Here is a 23,624-nt window from a genome sequence, read left to right as displayed (position 1 = left end):
GGCTTGTTTACACTGCGGAAGTATGGGACACTTCATCAAGGATTGCCCGTTGAAGAAAGAACGAGATTTGAAGAAGCCTGAAGCCGGTTCTTCTAGCGCACGACAGACGTCGGGACGTGTCTACGCTACTACTGTGGAGGAGCTCCAGGCACACGACCTCGTTGAAGGTACTTTACTTGTCAGTTCTCATTTTGCTAGAGTGTTATTTGATCCAGGAGCGACACATTCTTTTATATCTAGTCGATTTGCTACCTCACTCGAAGTGTCGGCTAGAAGAATGCCGTATGTTTTAAAAGTTGTTAGTCCGATGCATGCTCAAGAGTCGTGTCGTGAGTATCTTCCTGATGTGGACGTGGAAATCCTTCAATTTCACCTACCTGCACAGTTGGTGATCCTCGGTCTCAATGAGTTTGATGTGATTTTGGGTATGGATTGGTTGTATGCGCATTATGCCATTATAGATTGCAGGAAGAAGCAGATACAGATGTTGACTAATGAGATGCAGCCTGTGGAATTTCGTGCACGTAGGGCCAGTCGAACTGATAAGATATTGGTGTCTGCATTGAAGGCTAAGCGATGGATAGAAGGTGGAAGCGTTGCCTTCTTGGTCAATGTGTTGATCAATGAGGCTGAACGGATGATATTGCAGGATGTTGCCGTGGTGAGTGAGTATCCTGATGTGTTTCCTGAGGAATTGTCGAGTTTGCCTCCAACTCGAGAAGTGGAGTTCAAGATAGAGTTGTTACCAGGGACAACTCCCATTTCTAAGGCACCCTACCGTATGGCACCAGCAGAGTTAGAAGAGTTGAAGAAGCAACTGCAGGAGCTCTTAGATAAGGGCTTCATCCGACCTAGCGTGTCTCCTTGGGGAGCACCTGTACTGTTTGTGAAAAAGAAAGATGGGACTATGCGCTTGTGTATAGATTATCGTATGTTGAATCAAGTCACCATCAAGAATAAGTATCCGCTTCCAAGAATTGAAGACTTGTTTGATCAGCTTAGGAATGCAAAGGTTTTCTCTAAGATCGATCTGAGGACAGGCTACCATCAACTATTGATACGGGAGGAAGATGTTTCTAAGACTGCCTTTCGAACTAGGTATGGACATTATGAATTCAGGGTCATGCCTTTTGGGTTGACTAATGCTCCCGCAGCGTTCATGGACCTCATGAATCGGGTTTTCCAAGAGTTCTTGGATTGTTTTGTTATTGTGTTTGTTGATGATATTTTGGTGTACTCAGAGAGTGAGGCAGAGCACAGAGACCACTTGAGAAGTGTGTTAGGTCTTTTGCGCAAACACAAGCTTTACGCCAAATACTCAAAATGTGAATTTTGGCTAGAGAAGGTAAACTTTCTGGGTCATGTGATCTCGAAGGATGGAGTATCCGTCGATCCGGCTAAGGTGTCAGCTGTTCAGGACTGGAGAACACCTTGCAGTGTAACTGAGGTTAGAAGCTTTTTGGGATTGGCAGGATACTATCGCAGATTCATACAAGACTTTTCGAAAATAGCTACGCCCATGACTAAGCTATTGAGAAAAGGGATGAAGTTTGTGTGGAATGAAGATTGTGAGAAGAGTTTTCAAACTCTAAAGGACAAGCTTACTTCTGCCCCTATTCTGACGCTTCCATCAGGTCATTCCGGTTTTGTGGTGTACACTGATGCTTCGGGGATCGGTTATGGTTGTGTGTTGATGCAGCATGGCCGTGTAGTGGCTTATGCATCAAGACAGTTGAAGACCCATGAGCAGCACTATCCCACTCATGATTTGGAATTGGGAGCAGTCGTGTTCGCATTGAAGATGTGGAGACACTATCTTTATGGTGTAACATTCGAGGTGTTTACAGATCACAAGTCCCTGAAGTATATATCCTCACAAAGGGATCTCAACTTGAGGCAAAGAAGATGGATGGAATATTTAAAGGATTATGATTTCACCATATCGTATCATCCAGGCAAGGCGAACGTGGTGGCAGATGCGTTGAGCAGGCATGCCAAGGCGACAATGTGCAGTATGTTGACTCGTTCTTGGACATTATTGCAAGATGTGATAGCTTGGCAGCCTTGCATTAGTGATGAGCACAAGGCAACGATGACGGCCTTGATTCGGCGTCCTTTGATGGAAGAACTTGTAATGAAACAAAAGGAAGATCTAGAGTTTGCTAAGAACATGGAAGCAAGCCAGAAGAACGATTCTCTTTGGCATCAAGATGAAGATGGTTCATTGCGTTTTCGGCAGAGATTATGGGTTCCTAGAGATGAAGGGGTGAAGCGTCTGTTGCTTGATGAAGCTCACAAATCTAAGTTTTCTATTCACCCGGGCAGTACAAAGATGTTTCAAGATTTGAGAAGAAATTTTTGGTGGCCTGGAATGAAGCGTGAAATTGCAGAATATGTGGCAAAGTGCTTGATTTGCCAACAGGTAAAAGCAGAACATCAGCGGCCAGGAGGCTTGTTGCAAAGAATCGATATTCCAGTGTGGAAATGGGAAGACATTACGATGGATTTTGTGGTTGGGTTACCTCGTACCAAAAGACAACAGAATGCCATATGGGTGATTGTTGATCGACTTACGAAGTCCGCCCACTTTCTGCCAATCAGAATCAGTCAATCATTAGAAAGTCTCGCAGAGTTGTATATTGGCGAGATAGTGAGATTGCATGGAGTGCCAAAGTCTATCATTTCGGATCGAGATCCGCGTTTTACCCCTAGGTTTTGGGGGCAATTACAGAGGGCTTTGGGTATCAAGCTTAAGATGAGCACAGCATTTCATCCCCAAACTGATGGGCAATCAGAGAGGACTATTCAGACCTTAGAAGACATGTTGCGTGCATGTGTCTTAGAGTGGAAAGGAGAATGGGACAAACATGTGAAACTGACAGAATTTGCTTACAATAACAGTTACCACTCTAGTATTGGGATGGCACCTTTTGAGGCTTTGTATGGAAGACCGTGCAGATCGCCAACTTGTTGGGCCGAGTTGGGTGATGGTAAGATCGAAAGCCCTTTAGTTTTGCAACACTACACCGACCAAGTGGAATTGATAAGAAAAAAGTTGTTGACTGCTCAGAGTAGACAGAAAAGTTATGCTGACATTCGTCGTAGAGAATTGGCTTTTGAGGTGGGTGATCATGTGTTTTTAAAGATTTCTCCTACTAAGGGTGTTTTTCGCTTTGGTGCGAAGGGAAAATTGAGCCCGAGGTTTGTAGGACCTTTTGAGATATTAGAGAAGATTGGAGAGGTGGCATACAGATTGGCGTTACCACCAGATTTGAGTCATGTTCATGACGTTTTCCATGTTTCCATGCTTCGAAAATACATACCCGACCCGACACATGTAATTGATTTTCAAAGTATTCTAGTACAAGATGATTTGACAATGGAAGAACAGCCCATTAGAATTGTGGATCATCGAGAGCAAGTGCTTCGCACCAAGAGGATTCCTTTAGTGAAAGTGGAATGGCAGTACCATGGGTTGAAGGAGAGTACATGGGAGCATGAGGAGGACATGCGGAAGAGATATCCGCACTTGTTCTTGCATTGAGGTATGAGCTAAATTTCGAGGACGAAATTTTCTTTTTAGGAGGGTAGGATGTAATGCTCGTTGGTTCGACGGGTCGGGTCGAGCTAGGGTCCAGACCCGGAACCGACCCCCACTCGCGTAAGGGCCCGACGCGAGGCCCTTCTCCCTCGCCTTTCCCTTCCTTCTTCGTTGTCTCCGGTGGTCTCCTGTGGCAGCGCAGAGGGAGGAGAGTGACGGTCGGGTGGTGGTGGCTGGAACGGCGACGGCGACGGCGACGGAGGTGGCAGCGGCGACGGCGGCGGCGGCTGCTGGGTAAACCCTCTCTCTCTCGTGCGATTTTTCTTGCTCTGCCACTCATGCCCTTTTTTCTGTTTTGCTCTCTGCCGCACGTCCCCTCTTCTTCTCTCTCGCCATTTTCTTTCCCCTCTTTCCGCTGGTTCTCTACCGCTCGACCCTCTTCTCACTCACCCGCACTCCCCCGCCTGCTCTTTCTCTCTCTTCTCACCCCACGGCTGTTTTCCCCCTTGACCGAACCCTTCCTCTCTCTGTCTCTCCTCTCTGCCAGCGTCCCTTTTCTTTGTTTATTTCAGTTTTTTTTCCCCAACTACTACCGTGGGTCTTTCCTAGCAACAGAGTTGTGTTAAACTTTTTGGGCGTTTGGGGTTGGTTTGCAGTTTTGGGGACGTTTTTCCCCTCTTACCTGCTAGTAGGGTGTGTAGTGAGCAGCGACAGCAAGCAATCTCGAGCATTGGCACTTGATCGGACGTGTGAAGTGGTTGCTAGAAGGGTTGTAGCAGTTTGGACGCTTGTTTGGGGTGAGCAATACCTAATCAAGCTCAAAATGATGAGTATTTATCTTTTAGAGCATGTATAATTATGGTTCGAGCATGCTAGAGCTTAGAATTGATGATTTTGGGACGCATGTTAGTAATTTTGTTTTTGGGAGAAACTTAGGATTTGCGTTGGAAAGTGATGATTCATGTACTTATTGATCGTTTTAGCATGATGGATTAAGTTTCGAAGCTTTAAGGAAACATGGTAGAGATTGTGAGGTTGTGGGGAAGTTTTGGAACCGTCTTAGGGAGTGTAGCGCAGACTTCGGTGAACGGGTGTATCATGAAGTTAATTAGGGATATATGCGTTTTGGGATGTGACTTGAGGTTGATGTCTTACTTAAAGAACGTTATTGAGGAAGGATTTAGTGACGGTTTGATTGATGGTTGAAGGCCTTGATAATTCAAGGCAACGTCAAGACGTAAAGGGGAGGCCTTGTGGAGAGCCCGTTGGTCGACACTACCTGTCGATGCCCTCTTGAGGCGCTGTCACGTGCCTCAAGGATTTTATTTTTGTATCTGTTCATTTCTGTTTGATTGGTGTAAGAATCTAGTAGAAACCTTATTCTTGTTTATGTTTGCAGGTGCACCGGGCTCATCCCGTCGACCTTGAGTTCGAAGCTTGAGGCATTTTGAAGAATTTGGTGAGCGCGCCACAGGTATGGCAACTTTCCAGGCAAATTCCTGCCTGGGGCAATTGTGTGATTGGGTGCTCCTAGGATCAAGGGATCCTAGGATTGTGATGTTAATTGATTGACGGTTTTGTGATTGAGTATGTGTATGTTGCTTACATGATATGAATGGGTTAGAAAGATTATTAGTCATTCGATTTAAAAATGTTACGCATTGGCATGTGCATGCTAGAATTGATATCTGTTTAGGACAGATGAGGTGGGGTATCGAGTCGAGTGTCTCCTCGACCCCAATTGTGCATTAGAAAGCATCATAGAATGATAACTGCATAGGACAGCTACGAGTCAACCGCAGATCGAGACTACTCTCTGTGGATTGGCTATGTTTTTCAAAGAGGTGATGGACATGACTGATGTGATGATTGATATAAATGTGTATGTTGTTGCATATGCATTGCCATGGGCAATGATGCAAATGGATGTTTGGAGGGTAGTTGTACCCGTATGGTATGACGGCTAGCAATGACTGTTACTGTATGTATAGACCTCATGTGGAGGTAATCGGAGGTGTGGGTGCACTCGGGAAGTGTACTAACCTCGTGTGTTAGCCAGTCTTCTTGTGAATGTGTAACTGTAATGATAAGAATGAATAACTAAGAGATGAGAGGCCAGTGGGATGTGGCTATGTGTTTGGGAGACGTCCCCCTTGATTGTCACTGGTCTCGCCTGTCAGAGCGCAGGCGGTGCAAGGCCCCAGGGTTCTGTTGTGTGTTGTGCTTGGAGCGTTGGGCTCCTGCCTTCCCAACCTGGGTGTCCTAGGGAAGGCTGAGTATCTCACCTTGGACGTCACACATCCAGGGATGAGTGCTCTACCGCTGCAGCGGGTGAAATGGATCCATACTGTTATGGGCCACCACGGGGGTTGTCTCTCGGCTGTAGGCCGCCCGCGGTGTGCACGTGCCTGTGTTGCACCCACAGGAACTGTTAATGCACTAAAGTTAATGAAAATGCAAAGTGTTTGACAGAATGCATGTGACTGACGTATATGTGATTGATATGAATGCAAGTGTTATGTTTAAGCATGCTTCGCATGTGACTGATGTTGTGTTAGTGTAGCCATCAAGTGGCTTTTACGTGTCGCACTCAGACGCGACATGACGATAGATGGGTTGATATTTGTCCCTTTATTTGAGCCTTACTTGAGAGGGTTTGGCATTTTTCTGGCTTGTTGCCATACTGCGAAGGCTAAGCCTTCAGTTGTTTCCTTTTTTCAGGTTTTGGTGTACCCGGGGCAGCAGGCTGAGCAGATGGCTACACTCACATCCTACTGGGGAGGTTTTGGGTTTTGTTTTGTTCTTGTAGTGCCGGCGCGTCGTGTTTTTGGTTTTACTGATGCCTTGTTTTGATGAGGCATCGATGTTGTGATTTTGGGGCATTTTTGTCAAATGTACAATTGAATTGAAATGCTATATAATGGAAAGCTTGCCCCATTGTTTTGAATTGCTTGGCTCATTCCTTTTTGAACTATTGTGTAGTCACACCTCGATGTTGGATGTTAGAAAAAAAAAAATGTTTGAGTGTCAAAAAGGTCGGGGTGTGACAGTTACCAAAGGCCTTAGTCCTCTTAGATACTTCTTGGGAATTGAAGTGTTGAGGAACAAAGAAGGAGATGTTCTCTCTCATAAAAAATATGTACTTAATTTATTGTAGGAGACAGGCATGCTTGGAACAAAACCCGCAAGCATCCCAATGAATTCCAAAATTCACCTTCATGATGATAAACAGAGCCTATAGACAGTACATCTTAAGTCGTTGATTGGGAAGCTTCTATATATGACTGTTACTAGACTGGATATATCCTTGGCCATTGGGAAGCTTAGCTAGTTTATGGACAAGCCTAGGAGTGTTCGTTGGGAAGCAGCCTTGATGGTGTTGAGGTTTCTAAAGTCAACTCCAGGGAAGGACCTTTTATTCCAAAAGGGATTTTCTCTAGATATAAAGACACTCTAATGCTGACTCTGTAGATTCAGTTGATGATAGGAAATCCACTACTAGATGATGCAGTCTTATACAATGTTATCCGTATCGTACGATACGGACGCGTATCGTACGATACGTATCGTCCGTATCATCATTTTCGATACGGTACACCTAATCAATACGATACGCGTATGTATCGTACGCGTATCGCACGTATCGTGCGATACGGTGGGCGTATAGCACGATACGTGCGATACACCCCCGTATCGCACGATACGGGAGTAAAATTAAAAAAGGGGCCGTCGGGCCCCTTTTTTGCTTCTTATTCTCAAACCGACGCTCCTCTCTCTCTCTCTTCTTGTTTCCCAACGCTGCCAGAGACGTGGGAGGGAGAGATTTTCTCCATTGCATCAAGATTTGCCGGTGAAGAAGCTTCATTCCTCGTTGTGGGGAGTCTTGGGACGGTGGGAAGCTTGGAGAAAGAGGGTTTTTTGGTTTTTAACACCAAGAAGGTAAGAAATAACTCATTTTTGCCGTTGAATCGTTCATTTCTCTTATTTCCTACATTTATTTGTATGTTTTTACTTGTTTTGTAAAGATATAATGTCGGATCCTGCATGGCAGTGGTGTACAAGGGTGAATCCCAAAAATAGATTAAGAGTTAAGTGCAATTATTGTAAGCAAATCATATCAGGAGGGATTTCTCGCTTTAAACACCATATAGCTGGTACACACAGCGATGTGGCTGCTTGCAATGGCTCCCAAGAGATCCCATTGCCAACGTATGTAAAGCACCAGTGTCAGCAACTTCTTGATGCAGTGAAAGCAAGTAGGATTGAAAAGGACATGGAAGATGCGGAGGAAGGATATGGGGACCCACATGAAGGAGAAGAAAGTGAAGGTGAAGATGTTCAACTTGAACAAGAAGATGTTGGTGTCAGTTTGGAAACAACTAAAGGGAAAGGCATCATGCATGGTGGTGGTTCTTCTGCAACCAGAAAAAGAAGAGGTGCAAGTGTAAGTTCAGTTTCACGAGGACGTGGCAGAAGTCAGGGTCGTACTGGTGGTGGTAGAGTACCTACTATGAAGTCGAGCAATATGTCTGGTTCGATCAAGAATTTTTTTCCCAATTATACTGCTGCTGGTGCTCAGCCTGAGATTCGTATAGCCATGCAATCAAAGGATATTATTGAAGCAGCAGATGAAACCATAGGAAGGTGGTTCTATGATGCATCCATTCCCTTCAATGCAGCAAACTCTTATCATTATCAGCCTATAGCAGATGCGATTGCTAGTGTAGGGCGAGGGTATAAAATGCCCTCTTTTCATAAATTGCGAGGTAAAATTCTCAACAATATAGTTAGAGATGTGAAGACATATTGTGATGAACTAAAATTGAGCTGGAAAGCTACAGGATGCAGTGTAATGGCAGATGGGTGGACAGACATCAAGAACAGAACATTGGTAAACTTCCTTGTATATTGCCCTCTTGGTACTATGTTCTTAAAATCTGTTGATTTGTCTGATACTCCTAAGACTGCTGATGTGTTGTTTGGGATTTTTGATAAAGTTATAGAAGAAGTTGGGCCTGAAAATGTCGTACAATTTATCACTGATAATGCAGCAAATTATAAAGCTGCAGGTGAAATGTTAGCAGCACGATATGGGACATTTTATTGGAGTCCATGTGCTGCTCACTGCATAAAATCTTATGCTTCAGGATCTTGGTGAAAGGGATGATATGAAGTTGACAGTTCACAGATGCCAAGAAATCACAAAGTTTATTTACAATCATGCTTATGTCTTGAATTTGATGAGGAAATTCACAAATGGGGCTGAATTGATTCGACCTGCACAAACACGGTTTGCTACAAATGTTTTGACTGTGCAGGGTATAGTCAAGCAAAGAACTTCTCTCAGGCAGATGTTTTCAAGTGATGATTGGGCTGCATATCCACATGCCTATAAAAGAAAGGCTACGACAGTTGTGGATACCATCTTCGATGTTGACTTTTGGGAATCATGTGTGCACTTATTGAAGATTTGTGTACCTCTAGTGAAAGTCCTCAGATTAGTTGATAGTGAAGATAGACCTTCTATTGGATATTTATACGAGTCTATGGATAGAGCCAAGGAGGCCATTAGAGATAATATGAAGGGAAAAAAGAAGTTGTACATGCCTATATGGAAGATTATAGATGAAAGGTGGTCTGGACAACTTCATCGCCCACTTCATGCAGCAGCCTACTACCTAAATCCTGCTATTAGATATCTTCCCACTTTTAAGAAGGACAGATAGGTCGAGTATGGCATGTTGGATTGCATTGATGTGTTAGTAAGTGACAGTAAAGAACAAGACGCTATCCATATGTCGATCAACAAATATGATACGGCTTCTGGTACCATGGCGAGAGACACAGCAGTTCGATGCAGGACAACTATGCGTCCAGGTATTAGAAAAAGAAACTTTATACTTTTAGTTTTTGTTGTTTAACTTTTATTCTACCTTCTCATATATTTATTGCTGACAACATTTTTACTTTCCATCTGTTATTAGATTTGTGGTGGGAAAGGTTTGGGCCTGATTGCCCAGAATTAAGGAAGCTTGCAATTAGAATCCTCAGTCAAACATGTAGTGCAACTGGATGTGAAAGAAATTGGAGTGTATTTCAGCACATCCATAGTAAGAAGAGGAATAGGCTGGAACATAAAAGGTTGAATGACCTTGTTTATGTTCGTTATAATATGAAGTTGAGACAAAGGTAAACATTTGTTTTGTTATACAAGAATATCAAATTCTGATATATATTTTAATCTCTAACAATTTGTTAATTTTTTCTCTTGTTAGGCAACTAGAAACAACATCTACGAGGAAGCATCACAATCAATATGATCCTATCTTCATTGACCATTTTGATATATTAGATTCTTGGGTTGAAGAAGAACCAGCTGCAATACTTGATGAGGACGATCTTGATTTTTTGAATGTTGAAGGAGCAGCAGAGATTGTTGAAGAAGGAGAGGTTGGGTCGGAGCAATGGAATGTTGGAGACATTCCATTTGCAACAGAGGGGATAGAAGAAGAAGTTATTGAAGAAAATGAAGATGATGATGAAGAATGAAGATGATGATGCAAATGACGATTGACGATGCTTTTTGTTTTGAGTTTTGAAAACTATGTCAATATGTTCTGAGTTTTGACTTCTGAACTTATGAATTGTGATGTAATTGAATACTCTTAGGTTGTTTAGTATGTTATTTTGTTTTTTGAATGTTTGATTTCTTATTTTGGAATGTCTTGTTCATATGCATACCTCATACTTCATAGTTCATATACATGAATGATGAATGTTCCTTTACTTTAAATACATTTTTCTTGAATTTTTCTGATTTTTACTAGTTTTTTCGGATTTTTTTAGATTTTTTCTGATTTTTTTCTATTTTTTATAAATTTTTAATATTTTTTACAAATTAAAAAATTAATTTTACGATACGTTACGATACATTTACGCTACGTTACGATACAGCGTATAGGTCGGCCCGACCGATACACGATACGATACGGCAGTGATAACATTGGTCTTATATCATGGAGGACTAAGAACCAAACAGTAGTGGCAGGTCTAGTGCAGAGTCAAAATATCAAGGGTCTAGTGCAGAGTCAAAATATCAAGCCATGGCTCAAATTGTTGCAGAAATGACGATGATAAGTTCTGCGTTGAAGGGTCTTGGTGTTCAAGTAAAATTACCAATGGAGATGATGTGTAATAATAAGGTGGCTACACATATTGTTAACAATCCAGGTTTCCATGAAATGACAAAGCATATTGAAATAGACCGTCATTATATTTGTGATCTTGTGCAGGCCGGAGCTATATCCACCATTCATGTTGCTTCAGAAGGGAAAGTTGTAGATATAACCCCTACCAATTGAAGACTTTACTAGATGTTGTAACAAGCTGAGCATGATAGATATTTATGCTCCAGCTTGAGGGGGAGAATTGGAAGATAAATTTAGGTGTTTAGGTGGTTATCAGCAATTTCTAGAAGTTAATAATGTCCTTATTCTTTTATTATAGTTAGTCCAGGCCTTCTTTAGTAATTTCTATTTTTGTGTTGGATAGTTTTTGTAATTTTGTTTTTGTGTCGTAATCTATTTTAACATGAGATTAGGGTTATCGTGAATAGAATCTTTACTCTCTCTTCCTCGCGTTCTCTCCTCCTTCCTCCCTAACTTCCCAAATAACAGTGATCATATGAAAGTCAGTGTAGTGAAAGTGATAGACGGTCAAGAAATCTCATAGGATTATCTTTCAGAAAAAAGAGAAGACCTGGGGATTATGGGTACATAAAATGCGCGTCTTCTGGTTCATCAGAGGACCCAGGATAGCATTTTGTATTATCCAGCTAGCTACTTGTGCGTCAACAGCACTGAGTACATCATCAAGCAAATATATGTCACCACCATGATAAATAGCCCTGCATGGAGCAAATAGATCATCATTATGATAAATAACCATGCATATAATTAGAGCTGAACTGAAAATCAAACTGCCTCATATTGTGAGCATAGAAAAGGCTCTCAAATAGATGTTACCTAGCAAGTGCTAGGCGTGCACGCTGCCCTCCGGATAATTTTACTCCCTTCTCACCAACATGTGCATGATCACCTCCAACCATCAAACGGATATCAAAATCCAGAGTACAGGCACAGACTACATCATTGTATCTGTTACAAGGTGTCAATTTTATGATGAAATTTCAAGCTTCCTTGAATGAAAAATAACAAAATTATACATAGATATAAATGAAAAATTTTTTAACATTCAACCTCCAGCCAGAAGAGACATAGTTTCATTTTCTACAGACCTTTGTGCAATGTATTGTTTTCCAAACAAGATATTGTCCTGAATAGTTCCTGATAGAATCCATGGAACCTAAATTCCAGATAATTTGAGAGCATCAGCAAAAACATCCTGCTAACTATTTTTTGCATTCGTAGTTATGGATTCAAAACCGTTTAACCTGTGAAGCATAAGCTATTGTCCCATGAGTGCATACTGAACCATGCAAAAGCTGCATTTCTCCTAGAATAGCATTCAACAAAGATGACTTCCCAGAACCAACCTGCATAATGAAACCATGCAACAGGTAATGTTAAAATTTTAAATATTTATGTGAGGTTATTTTTTGAAATTTTGTTTATGTTCTTAAGACCCTCTTTATTATTTTCTTAAATAAGGTGGACCTGTCTGTAATTTTGTGAACTAATCACTTTTTTAGTATGGAATCAGTGTTAATGAGAAAGGATTGACTCTCTCTCTCTCTCTTTTCCTTCTCCTCTCTCCTTCATCTTCATTTCCCAATTTCAACATGACATCGGCGCAGGCTATGAACTTGCATACATAAATTGGTTTTTGTCAAGACTCAAGACCATAAAGTCTGGTGCTGGAACACCAACCAGTGGCTGCACTAAAGATTGGACGTCTAAAGGGAATGTGGTCAAGGTCTGACACTTAACAAGTCAATCAAAGATCTGACTTATGTGTGACTAAAGAACAAACCTGCTATTTCTGGTCGCAAAGAAGACAAAGGGGAGATCTGAAGTCATGATATCTGTCCTAGCTGCTGCAAATCAAGTCCCTAACTCTGCTGTAGTTTTGAAGGCAAGTTGAAGCAAAGTTGTTTTCTTCATGGAGTCTATTCTGTACGGTTGTCAGATCTGATTCATTGAGTGTGAGATTTGAGGCTGCATTGAAATTTTTTTGTCATGGTATCTACAATAAGTTGAGCATCCATTGCCTGTTTATTGGCTGATATTGGCAGTAATGAAGCTCGATTACTTGTGGAAGTTATGCGATGTTGGAAAACTGTATTGAACCTGATTATCCTCATTATTAACCAAATCTGACGATTATTCTGAATCCATGCAGTGGCACTTAAATATGTCATGCAGTTTGCATATGTTTTTATACATTTACATTTGACTAGTTTAAAATACAAGAAGTCTCTTCTCTAGTGAGAATCTTGTTTGTCTGATCTCCTTTTCTGTGACCTGAGTTATTGAAGTTTTTGTGGAGTTGATGCAGTTGTTACTTGTGAGGTGTTTTCACATTTTCCTTTTAGCAAGCTGTGCACGGTTGTGTTCCATCTTAAGTTGAATCATCACTTCAGTACACAATTGACAATAAATGGCAGACTCTCACATTCAAAACAGTGAACAAAAGGTCAAAGTGTTTGGTGAATATAAAGCTTTTTCCAACCCATTTTCATATGGATCCTCTACTAAATTAGAAGATGCTAATCATGCAAGGTGGTCGCTCACATTTATGATGTTCTATCTCTGATATCAAAGGAAATATTGTATGTGCATGACATATAATATTAGCGAGGACTAATATGCAGGATATTTCAGATACCAAAGCATATCTTCAGAAGCACTTTGTCATACCTTAGACCACTAAGATACTTGGGTATTAAGGTGGCTAGGAGTAAAGAAGGTATAGTCCTCCTATTCCAACGTAAATATGTGTTGAAGTTGTTGAAGGAGACCGGCATGTTAGGTGGTACACCTGACGACCTTCTGATTGGTCCCAAGATACACTTGTTTAATGGACAGCATGAACCTGTTGATACCCAAAGTAATGGATCTTTTGTTGATAGGTTGCTATATGTCCTGGTATTAGACCAAGTATATCTCTAGCTGTGCATAAATATAGTCAATTTGTGGACAAGCCTACGAAGTACGCTGGGATGCAATGATGATGAACCTCAGATATTTGAAGTCTTCTCCAGGAAAAAGATTGTCATCTAAAAAGGGAGATCCAATGGATGTGGTAGCACATATTCGATGCTATACAGGATCTACTGAAGACACAAAATCCCTGTTGGATTTTGAATTTTTATAGGAGCAAATCACATAACATGGAGAAGCAAAAATTAAGTTTTTTCTACATAATCAACCTCAGAACCGAAATATACAGCTATGGCTCAAACGACAGTTGAGTTATGTGGGTACAATCCATTTTGACAGAGTTGAGTGTCAAAGTCCCTATTCCTATGGTGATGAAGTGAGACAACAAAGCTGTCACATGTATTGCTAACAACTAGGTATTTATGACAATTGACAAGTGGGATATGGTGCAGATATCAATAGTCCATTGATCCTCGAAGACCAAATGGTTGATGTGGGATATGGTGCAGATATCAATAGTCCATTGATCCTCGAAGACCAAATGGTTGATGTATTTACTAAATCAATTCCAAGTTCCAGCTTCTTGAAGTGTTGTGACAAGCTAAGCATGATAGATACCTATATATGCTCCAGCTTGAGGGGGAGTGTTCAGTGAAATATTTATTAGTTTGGGATATTTAGTTGCAATTTATATTAAGAGATTTTATAACTTTATGTAATGCGTTGTAATAAGGAAGACCTCTATCTAAACAGAGATGGCAATGATGGGGTTAATTAGATCAAGATTTCAACCTTTTCTCCCATCTTTCTCTACAAGTTAGATAGACAGATAGATAGATATATGTGTCCACTACATTTTTTAAGGACAGATAGGAGGTGGTGTTAAACCCCTGCTAACTGACCACCCCTTTACAAGATAAAACCCTAAGAGGCACACACACACACACCCAGATTAGGGCTTCTTCTTCCCAGAGGTAAGATGCTCTCAAGGTTTACGATGCCCTCCAATCTGGCCACCCGCAATATGTTTTACAGATGGTTCTAAAAGGAAGCAAGCATACTCTACAACTTTAAGTATACATAATTCAGTTTCCCTATATGAAGGAACTATTTTTGCATGTGTATGTGTGTGTGAAAGCTGGCTGCCTTCAAATGAAGTCTTACATTTTATATTGTTGTAATTTTTCTACCTTTTGGTTCCTATATATATATATATAAATTTTTTTATCAGCTATCTAGCCGTTGCTATGTCGTGTGCGAAGGCCAATTACTTTCAAATGCAATAAATTTTATATTTTTTATTTTTTCTCATCCTTTTGTTCTTTTTTTATTTGGGTATTCTAATCAGCTATCTAGCTGTGGTTAATACCAGTGGCTAGAATTTTGGCTGCTAAGGACTAGCCAAACTCTATTTCCACGGATTACATATAACCATTCTCCATATTCAAGTAGATAAGCTAAATATTTTTCTTTTACTTTGTTCTTGTGCCTTAGTGCCCTTGTGTTATCTCTCATTTGAGCGTGTGGAGAACTACATATTTAGAGCATTCAATTTGTTCTTTGCGATCCTACCAGATTATAATAGACTGCATATACATTCATATATACATTACACAAAGAGTATTTCCTTAAAGAAGATGAAGTTCTGAATAGGATACAGAAACATGCAAAGGAATCTGCAGTTTTGCTCTGCAACAAGGAGGTGAATCTTAAAATGGATGATTAGCAACAATAAATACAAACCTCTCCCACAATAGCGACGAGAAAACCACAAGGGATTTCAAGGTTTATATGTTTCAAGACTATAGCCTTGTTGGTAGATTTCTTGTTTGTCCAAACACAATTAGCATCATTGATCACAACTGCCATAATGTCATGGATATTGTTTTGTTGATTTCCATGGGGATAAGTACATGATCTAACTGCCCTTTCAAAATGGCCAAAGGACTGGATCGTTTGCTGATGCATGGCAGAGGTACAACAGAGCAATCTGGTTAACCTTCTAGTGGATATTACTGCCTGCAAGGAGCCATAAGAAAGTTAGGACTCTTCCCAACAGTGGAGAATATAACACATCATGCTAATGAAGCACGAAATTATCTTACATCAATTATGCCATTAATCACCCAAGGAAACGAATTTAGCGGAGAAATTAAAATGTTAAACAATGCTACACACGTAAACACCTGCAAAAGAATCACAATGAAAATTTCATATACAAACACAATTGATAAAACATGAATGAAGCATTTAATTAGTAAAATAGATTTCCTCCTTACTGTAGCAGCATTAAGTGGATGTCCCAGCAAAGTGAAAAGACCAAAGGTAAAAAGCGAAAAGAGTGTTGGGGTTGTAGCCCAAAAGAACACACACCAGGCATCTAGATACTTTCGAGTCTGTAAGCATAGAAAAATCAAGAATTGAAGTTATTTAAGATACAAAAGTCAGCTTGCAAGTTATCAATTCCATCCAAGCAAGGATATAATTGGTACATACTGATAGATGTTTCACTTCCAGTTCTCTAACTTCCATCAGCCTGTCAGTAAATAAGAGCTCCCAAGAATACATCTTTAAGGTTCTAATATGTGTCAAAAGCTCTCCAGCCCGTCGGATTCTTGACAGCATATGCAAGGACCAACAGAGGAGCATAAGCGAAATCAATAATCCACGATAGTCATGAAAGGTCACAATGATAAGGATCACAAGAAGGACCAATTAAAACATAAATCCTCACTTAAGTATTCAAACATATTCCAATCGTAAAACCTAGAAAAGCATAGTGCAACAGTATTGCAAGAGAAAACGTTTATACAGCAATTTTTAATTTTTTAGGATACGCGGATACGGCTAATTTTATATTATCAAATGATAAAATGAAAAAAAAAAACATTAAACTAAAACTAATAGTTCATCACAAAAAACATTAAACTATCTGCCATCTTTGCCCATGATCTGCTGCAGCTGCATAAACTCTAAAGGCACAGACCTCGTCGGGTGAAAGGGAGAAAGAAAGGTCGATAAAAAAGAAATCGGGTTTTCTTTAACAGGTTCGGATAGGGTTTGACCCAGACCCGATCCAGACGTATCCAAGGAGTATCGGTATCGGGATTCAGGTATCGGAGTATAGATACGGATACGTGGGCCAAACCCAAGTATCCGTGTGACATAGGTTATTATTATTATTTTTTATTATACGTGCTTAATTGTGTCCAATAAGGTTATTTAATCATGCACTATATTTCATGTTAGGTTTAGTGACGAAGTTCCTTTTTTAGAATAAGTTACTTGTTGCAACTGAGAAAACCATCACCCATATTTATGCAGCATGGACATTCGCAAGTTCATTTCAAGATAAACCAAGCAACACAAACCTTTCATCTTTCTGTTTCATCATTTTCTCTGTTGCATTTGCAATTAACCCAGAAATCCATCGATTCACTGCAAAAAGTTAAGAGACTGAAAGCTAGAAACGATGATCTAACCCATAAAAAAAAATATATTCAAGTTAAGCTAAACTAACCACACTTTCTAGCACTTGGCAAGCATAACCGAAGACACGTAAACAAGTAAACTTGCCATTGAAAGTTAAGTAAACTAGGCATTATGTGATAAAGCATTTTTAGACCCCCTTATAAGTCCAAAGAGCATACCTGGTATCAGCAAAATGGTTATCGCAATTCCAGAAACAAATGCAACTTTGACTTGTGTGTATAAAAGAAATAGAGCGACCCCGATTTGCACCGGTAAGCTAAAACCACAGATAAAATAAGGTGCATCACTTGATGGTATTGAAAATGTGAAACCACAACAACAGATGCAGAACAAGATGATGCATTATAATGTGACGTTAAGTGGCATTTAAAATTTAACTAGCCTAGATGACAGAGACTAAGGGGCTGGAAAGATGAAGAAAATCTGCTAACCATTCATCCAAGAATCAGGAAACGGAATAACATTATTGAATGAATCAGAAAAAATTAGTCCAATATCTATACTATCTTCATTTTTCCTAGAGCGTGTGCACACACACACACACACACACACAGATATATATATATATATATATATGAAAATTGAGTTGGCCTGCCAACATCCATGGCTGGATGGTTTTTTCTTACATTTTTGTGATTCAAAAACCGTTGCAAATGATGCATTCCATGGTTAAAAACTGTAGTCAATCAACTGCCATCATGGAATACACCATTTATGACAGTTTTTAGCATCGCAAAATGTAAAAAAACACAACACTGCGCATTAGCCTACTGATTTCAATTCCTATATATATATATATATATATTGAAATCACGAACATGGACAGATGGCTTTTTCTTTTTTAGTTTACCATACTAAAAACCGTCACAAATATATATATATATATATATATATATTGAAATCACGAACATGGACAGATGGCTTTTTCTTTTTTAGTTTACCATACTAAAAACCGTCACAAATGGCACATCCCATGGCTAAAAAAAAGGCAGGACGATAACAAGAAGGGATTGGGACCCACCTTCTTTTTCTTCCTTCTGCAAGGCAAAACTGGTGAATTCTGACATGCAACCAGAGGGCTGTTGGATTCAGGACTTCTGATCTATCAAAAATCGGTATCCTAAAGACCCCTTCCTTCTCAGGTCAAGAAGCAAATCTTTTCTCAAGTCTCCATTATCTTTCTTTCCATTAAATGTTTTTTCCTTCATTATCTACTTTCGATTTTACATCTTCTATCTTTCCACAAATTTCTGATACTTTATTTTGTTGAAGTTTCTACTTCAATAACTCTCGTCCTTTGAGTGTCCATCTTTTCTCTTCTCTGATTTCCAATTGTCCAGGGGTAACCCTCAAAAACCCTAATTTACTTCTCCTAAATAGTTTGTTTCCATTTACTGATTAACCACCTCTTACTTTCAGTACTTTTTTTCTTAACCAGCCTACCACTTTTGCTATTTCACGCGTTTCTCCAAGAGCCGAACAAGAACCCAGTTCATTGTAAAGCACTCTGCAGATGTCCCTTTTCATTATTATTTGCTGTTTTCATTTCTGTTTCCATATTAACTCCCCTAAGACAGAACATTGCCCTATCGGTCAAACGTACATTAGCTAAAAGTTGGTCCAGCTTTTGAGATTGTTCTCTCACCCATTAGTTCCTTAATTTTCTAATATGTTGACAAAGCATTAATATGAAAAGGCTTTTTTTATATAAAAGTTGCCAATGGGTACTCCACAAGGTTAACAATCAAATACTGCTGATAACAGCGAAAACAATATCAAGCAAACAAATAGATGTACTGGTGGTAAAATACACTAGAAAAAAACGATGTTTACCTCCACAATTCGTGAAAACTGTTGCACAGGTTCACGGTCCTATCAGCATCAATAGACATAAGCGTTTGAATTTCCCCCTCAGAGAAGTTTGAACGTTCATTTACAGTCATTGTTAGGCACTAGAAGCAGGAAAAGAAGACCAGTTAGAAAACTATGAAAAAATCAATTGCAAAAATTTCAAACACCAAGAATGTTGAAGAATCAAAACAGCTTGCATCCTTGTCTAAGGCAATCTTGCAGGCATCCTGATGTCACCATAAGTAGAACAGAGGAATCCAAAATTCCCAAAGTGGGCTTAGGAAAGAACCACTAGTGTTGTCAAAGAGCATGCATATCTGTCGTTAAAAGTAATATCCCTGGGTTTGGGTGGTCATATGCAATTTTGAAAAAGTACATATTTCTTACTGTTATTTTTACTTAACTCTAATCTCCACTTACGAAGGGGTTAGGAGATTAGCGGATGTACTATTTGTTAGAATGTATATATTCTATATATTCTATATATATTTGGGTACTTAAGATACTTATGTAATTTTTACATTCTTTATGTATTTTCCTTCTCACTGTATTTTTTATCTTCCCCTTTTATCCCTATCTTTTTCTGTTTTACCTAAAGGGAGACTAGTCCCAACAGCTAGATTTCTAGCCGTTGGAACTAGTCCCAACGGCTAGGCCTTCTCCTTTCTTTTGGCTCTCTCCTCTATAAATAGTGTACATCCTCTATTGTTTGGTTATGGCTTTTTAGCCTTCTCTTGTATCTTTTGTTGTGATTAATATAAGTTTTCTTCACCTCTTGTTTGAGGTCTTTCGAGTATTACTTATTAAAGTTGGTGGAAGCTTCAAGGTTGTTTCTCTTGAAGCATTTGTCGTGTTTGGGCCTGATTTACATGGTATCAGAGCATTGTTTTGGCTCGTCGACCTGCTGTCTTTCAAAGATTGAAGAATCAGCTTTTACTCTCCCTTTGGAGCTGTGAAGCACTCCAAGTGTTTGTTATATTTCCGGCTGTGGTTTGACTCAAGAAGGTGTTGTCTTTCTTGCTGGTTCTTGAAAATTATTTCTTGTGGTTTCAAGGCGATCTTGTGATGGGATTGAGCCTATCATATCAAGCTTTCGTGGCTGCTAAAAGTGTGACTGTTTTTCTATTATTGCTGTGATTTTCTTCACGCGGTGGAGCTTTCTTCACGTGGCAGCAAGCTTCCTCATAACTTGTAAGTGGACTTTCCTTGTTGATTGTGCTCAATGGATGACAAAGTCTCTTCTCTTCCATTTCCCAAACTTTCGTCAACTAACTATATCTAATGGGCTAGAACTATGAAACATTTTATTCGTAGTAAAAACCTTTGGCGATTAGTTGATGGAACAAAAATTGAACCACAACTACTCTTAACAAAAGTTGTTGATGGAAGGGTTGTGGAATTAGATGGAACAGAAAAAGAGAAAGTTGTGGCTGAATACAATAAGAAATGGGAAGAATGCAGTGTATGTCATCACAAAATTATCACATGGATATTGTCTTGTGTTGACAATGCTACTAGTGGGCAGATTTCTAAATTAAATTCTGCCCAAGAGACTTGGGAATATCTAAAGAAAACTCATACCATGAGAGAAGTTGCTTATATGCATAATATTCAACTCAAGGTTCACAATCTTCAACAAGGAGATAGGTCCATTAAAGATTATGTGGCTGAAATGAATCAATTGTATGATGAATTTAAGTATTTTTGAACCACAATGGGTTAATACAAGAGATCTTATACTTAGAGAAAAGCAAATCCAACGTGAGTTTTATAAGTTTATCATAGGCCTTAGACCCGAATTTGATGGTGTTAAAACCTCTTTGCTCCATCGTTCTAAAACACCATCCATGAATGAGGCTATTGCGGAACTTTAAATAGAAGAAAATCGACTTTGTCTTGATAGAGATAAAACCAATATTGTTCTTGCCACATCTAGGTCGGGGGCCTACTTGAAACCTTATAGACCTCCACATTTAAACCAAACAAATGAAGGAGCAAGAAGAAAAATTATTTATTATCATTGCCAAGAAGGACATACAAAACCCAATGTCCAAAACTAAGAACTTCTGACAAGAGAAGTAATGTGGCGGTTCCCATCCAAGAAGAAAAGAAAGAAGCAAGCTCATTTCAACTCGATCAGCTCATAAGTGCTCTTCAACCTAATCTCATTGAAGCCATTCAACCTTTGCTTAAGGGAGGGAGCACACCTTCAACATTGGGGGCTACCGTTGCATCTACTTCTTCAAGTATTCTTGGATTATCGATTCGGGTGCATTTTTTCATATGACTCCTTATGGATCCCTTCTCACCGAATGCACCAAAAATGATTCATATCTGTAGAAACAGTAAAAGCGAGGGAACGAGAAACGAACACGGATGTAACGTGGAAAACCCCTCAACAAGAGGGAAAAAACCACGGGTGAGGACGATTTGTGCCCACTAGCCACCAGACACTCTCTCTCTTAGAATATTATTCACTCACTGAAATTAGGGTTTACACAGTTAAGTAGGGTCATAACCACACACTGGATCGGGTCCAGATCCAGACCCAGACAAAAGACCCAAACACCACATATGTCAACACTCCCCCTCAAGTTGGGCATACATATCAAACATGCCCAACTTGGATACATTTCTCTCAAATGGAGTCACAGATAAAGTTTTAGTCAGAACATCAGCAGTTTGGTCTTCAGACTTCATATATGGTAGAATCAACTCTCTGGCATCAATTCTCTCTCGGATGAAGTGACGATCAATCTCGACATGCTTTGTTCGGTCATGTAACACAGGGTTGTTGGCCATGTTGATAGTTTGTGGGTTTCGGGTCCGGATCCGTACCCGACCCGCCTTGTAGCCCGTTTTGGGCTCTACTTAAGTCTTGTAACCCTAATCCTTAAGTTAATGATAATCTTAAGAGAGAGAGAGTCTGGCTGCTAGTGGGCACCAACTCCTCCTCATTCGTGGTTTTTTCTCCATCGTGTTGAGGGTTTTCCACGTTACATCGTGATCATTGTTGCTCTTCGTCTCCTTCTTGTTCGTATTTCTACATGGTATCAGAGCCGTGAAGTTCCGGCGTTTCTGGTTTGTCTTTTGCCCGTGTTGGAGGAGGATTCGCCTGGCACTCGCCCGGCCCTGTTCATCGCCCGTGCCCGACGCTCGTGTCCGAGCTTCGCCCGACGCCCTTGCCCGACGCCCGACGCCTGTGCCCGACGCCCGTGCCCAGCGCCGCCCTGAGCTTCGTCTGTCGCCCCGCCGCCGTCTCCGCCCAGCGCCGCCCATGATCAGCGCCGCTCAGGATTCCGCCGTCTCCGCCTAGCGACGACCGGTCCACCGCCGTGTCTTTTTCCGGCGGTCTGCTTCCGCCGGTGCGCCGCTCTGCCTGGTTCCAGCGGTCTGTTTCCGCCCAGCGCCGCGCCGTTCTGCCTGAGCGGCTGCCTCTCTGTTGCCTGCTCAGTCGCTTCCGCCCAGCGTCGGCCTGCCCAGCGACCCTCTGTCCAGCAGCGTTCTGCTTCGTTTTGTCTGTTGCCTGCTCTCTGCCTTGTTTTTGGTGTTGTATTGTGCTGTTGCTCCCTGCTGCCCTTGCTGCCTACTGGGCTTCACCCGTAGCTAGACTGGTCTGTGATTATGGCAGCCTCTTCCTCGTCAACTGTCAACACCAATCCCACTGAAATAGGGGCTTTTAGAACTGAGAATGTTCCCATGCAGGTCATCACTCTTCGCCTCACCAAGGCTAATTATTTCTCGTGGTCGCCTGCTATGACCATGGGGATTGCTGGCCGTGGTCGCATGGCCTATATTGATGGGAGCAACCCTGAACCAGCAAGAACAAGTGATGTGTGGCATACTTGGTTTCTTGAGGATAATCAAGTGAAAACTTGGATTGTCAATTCCGTTTCCGCCGATATTCAGCCCCTTATCCTTCGGAAGAAGACTGCTAGAGACATGTGGGTGGTCCTCGAGCAAATGTATGGCCAAAAGAAGACCGCAATTCGTACTTACCAAGTAATGAAGACAGTCTATGGCATTCGACAAGGGACCTCGTCTGTTGCAGAGTACTATGGGGCTTTGAAAGCCAAGTGGGAAGAGCTTGACTATCATTCTGATATTCCTTGGCATTGTCCCCATGATCAGGCGCTCTATGTTGCTCATGAATGGGAAAACAGGGTGTTCCTATTTTTAGCAGGTTTAAATGATGAGTTTGAAGGTGTTCGAAGCCAGATTTTGAATTCAGGGGAGGTGTCCAGTATTGAAGATGTGTACTCCTGTGTTGAAGCGGAAGAACAGAGAAGGCTTGTTACACAAGAAGGGAAGAGGGAACTTGTGCCCTATAACGAGAGATCTGCTCTCGTGAGTCGTGGTCCTGGCGGCCCATCTAGGTCTCTTCGCCGGTGCACTCACTGTGGATTATTGCTGGGATCTTCATCCAGAAAAGAAGGGGAACAGAGGGAGATCTTTGACTGGGAGAACGCCTGTGTCTGAGGTGCAAGCCACCTCTAGTGGAGAAAAAGTCTCCATTTCTGCTGACCAGCTTCGTGAACTAAGGGCTTATTTGGGCAGGCTCGATGTCAACAAGACTGAGACCTCAGAGGGAACTACAGCTAATCATGCTCTTGCAGTTA

At 40.9% G+C, this 23,624-nt stretch overlaps 2 protein-coding genes across 6 annotated transcripts in view; one reads left to right on the top strand and one right to left on the bottom strand.

Annotated features, from left to right (window-relative positions):
• LOC116252380 (ABC transporter C family member 13) overlaps nucleotides 1–23,624 on the bottom strand; it is a 104,191-nt gene that overhangs the window by 53,549 nt on the left and 27,018 nt on the right. For all 3 annotated transcript variants that reach the window (XR_004172157.2, XM_031626591.2, XM_031626592.2), the window contains exons 12-22: nucleotides 18,988–19,106; nucleotides 17,313–17,410; nucleotides 17,034–17,100; nucleotides 16,159–16,276; nucleotides 15,942–16,058; nucleotides 15,768–15,848; nucleotides 15,406–15,681; nucleotides 11,994–12,095; nucleotides 11,838–11,905; nucleotides 11,566–11,697; nucleotides 11,300–11,447 (exon numbers count right to left, since the gene is read on the bottom strand). Coding sequence is in view for 2 of the 3 variants with exons in the window: in XM_031626591.2 (XP_031482451.1) it covers nucleotides 11,300–11,447; nucleotides 11,566–11,697; nucleotides 11,838–11,905; nucleotides 11,994–12,095; nucleotides 15,406–15,681; nucleotides 15,768–15,848; nucleotides 15,942–16,058; nucleotides 16,159–16,276; nucleotides 17,034–17,100; nucleotides 17,313–17,410; nucleotides 18,988–19,106 (1,326 nt within the window). In the remaining variant the exon portion in view is untranslated. The remainder of the gene's footprint in view (nucleotides 1–11,299; nucleotides 11,448–11,565; nucleotides 11,698–11,837; nucleotides 11,906–11,993; nucleotides 12,096–15,405; nucleotides 15,682–15,767; nucleotides 15,849–15,941; nucleotides 16,059–16,158; nucleotides 16,277–17,033; nucleotides 17,101–17,312; nucleotides 17,411–18,987; nucleotides 19,107–23,624) is intronic.
• LOC126410009 (uncharacterized) lies at nucleotides 7,347–10,546 on the top strand. Of its 3 annotated transcripts, XR_007573206.1 has the most exons (4): nucleotides 7,366–7,480; nucleotides 7,567–9,418; nucleotides 9,526–9,730; nucleotides 9,817–10,546. XR_007573206.1 is itself a non-coding variant. In XM_050077452.1 (3 exons), exons 1-3 carry the CDS (start codon nucleotides 9,280–9,282, stop codon nucleotides 10,088–10,090), a joined length of 618 nt encoding a protein of 205 aa, XP_049933409.1. In that variant the 5' UTR covers nucleotides 7,348–9,279; the 3' UTR covers nucleotides 10,091–10,546. The 3 variants fall into 3 exon arrangements, 1 of the variants encoding a protein (XP_049933409.1); XR_007573205.1 differs by having other exon boundaries at nucleotides 7,347–9,418; XM_050077452.1 differs by having other exon boundaries at nucleotides 7,348–9,418.

The sequence above is a fragment of the Nymphaea colorata genome, chromosome 4 (genome assembly GCF_008831285.2).
Source record: "Nymphaea colorata isolate Beijing-Zhang1983 chromosome 4, ASM883128v2, whole genome shotgun sequence".
In the NCBI taxonomy this organism is placed as follows: Eukaryota; Viridiplantae; Streptophyta; class Magnoliopsida; order Nymphaeales; family Nymphaeaceae; genus Nymphaea; species Nymphaea colorata.
Note: the sequence above shows the minus strand (reverse complement) of the source record. Positions and strands in the feature narration are given on the sequence as shown.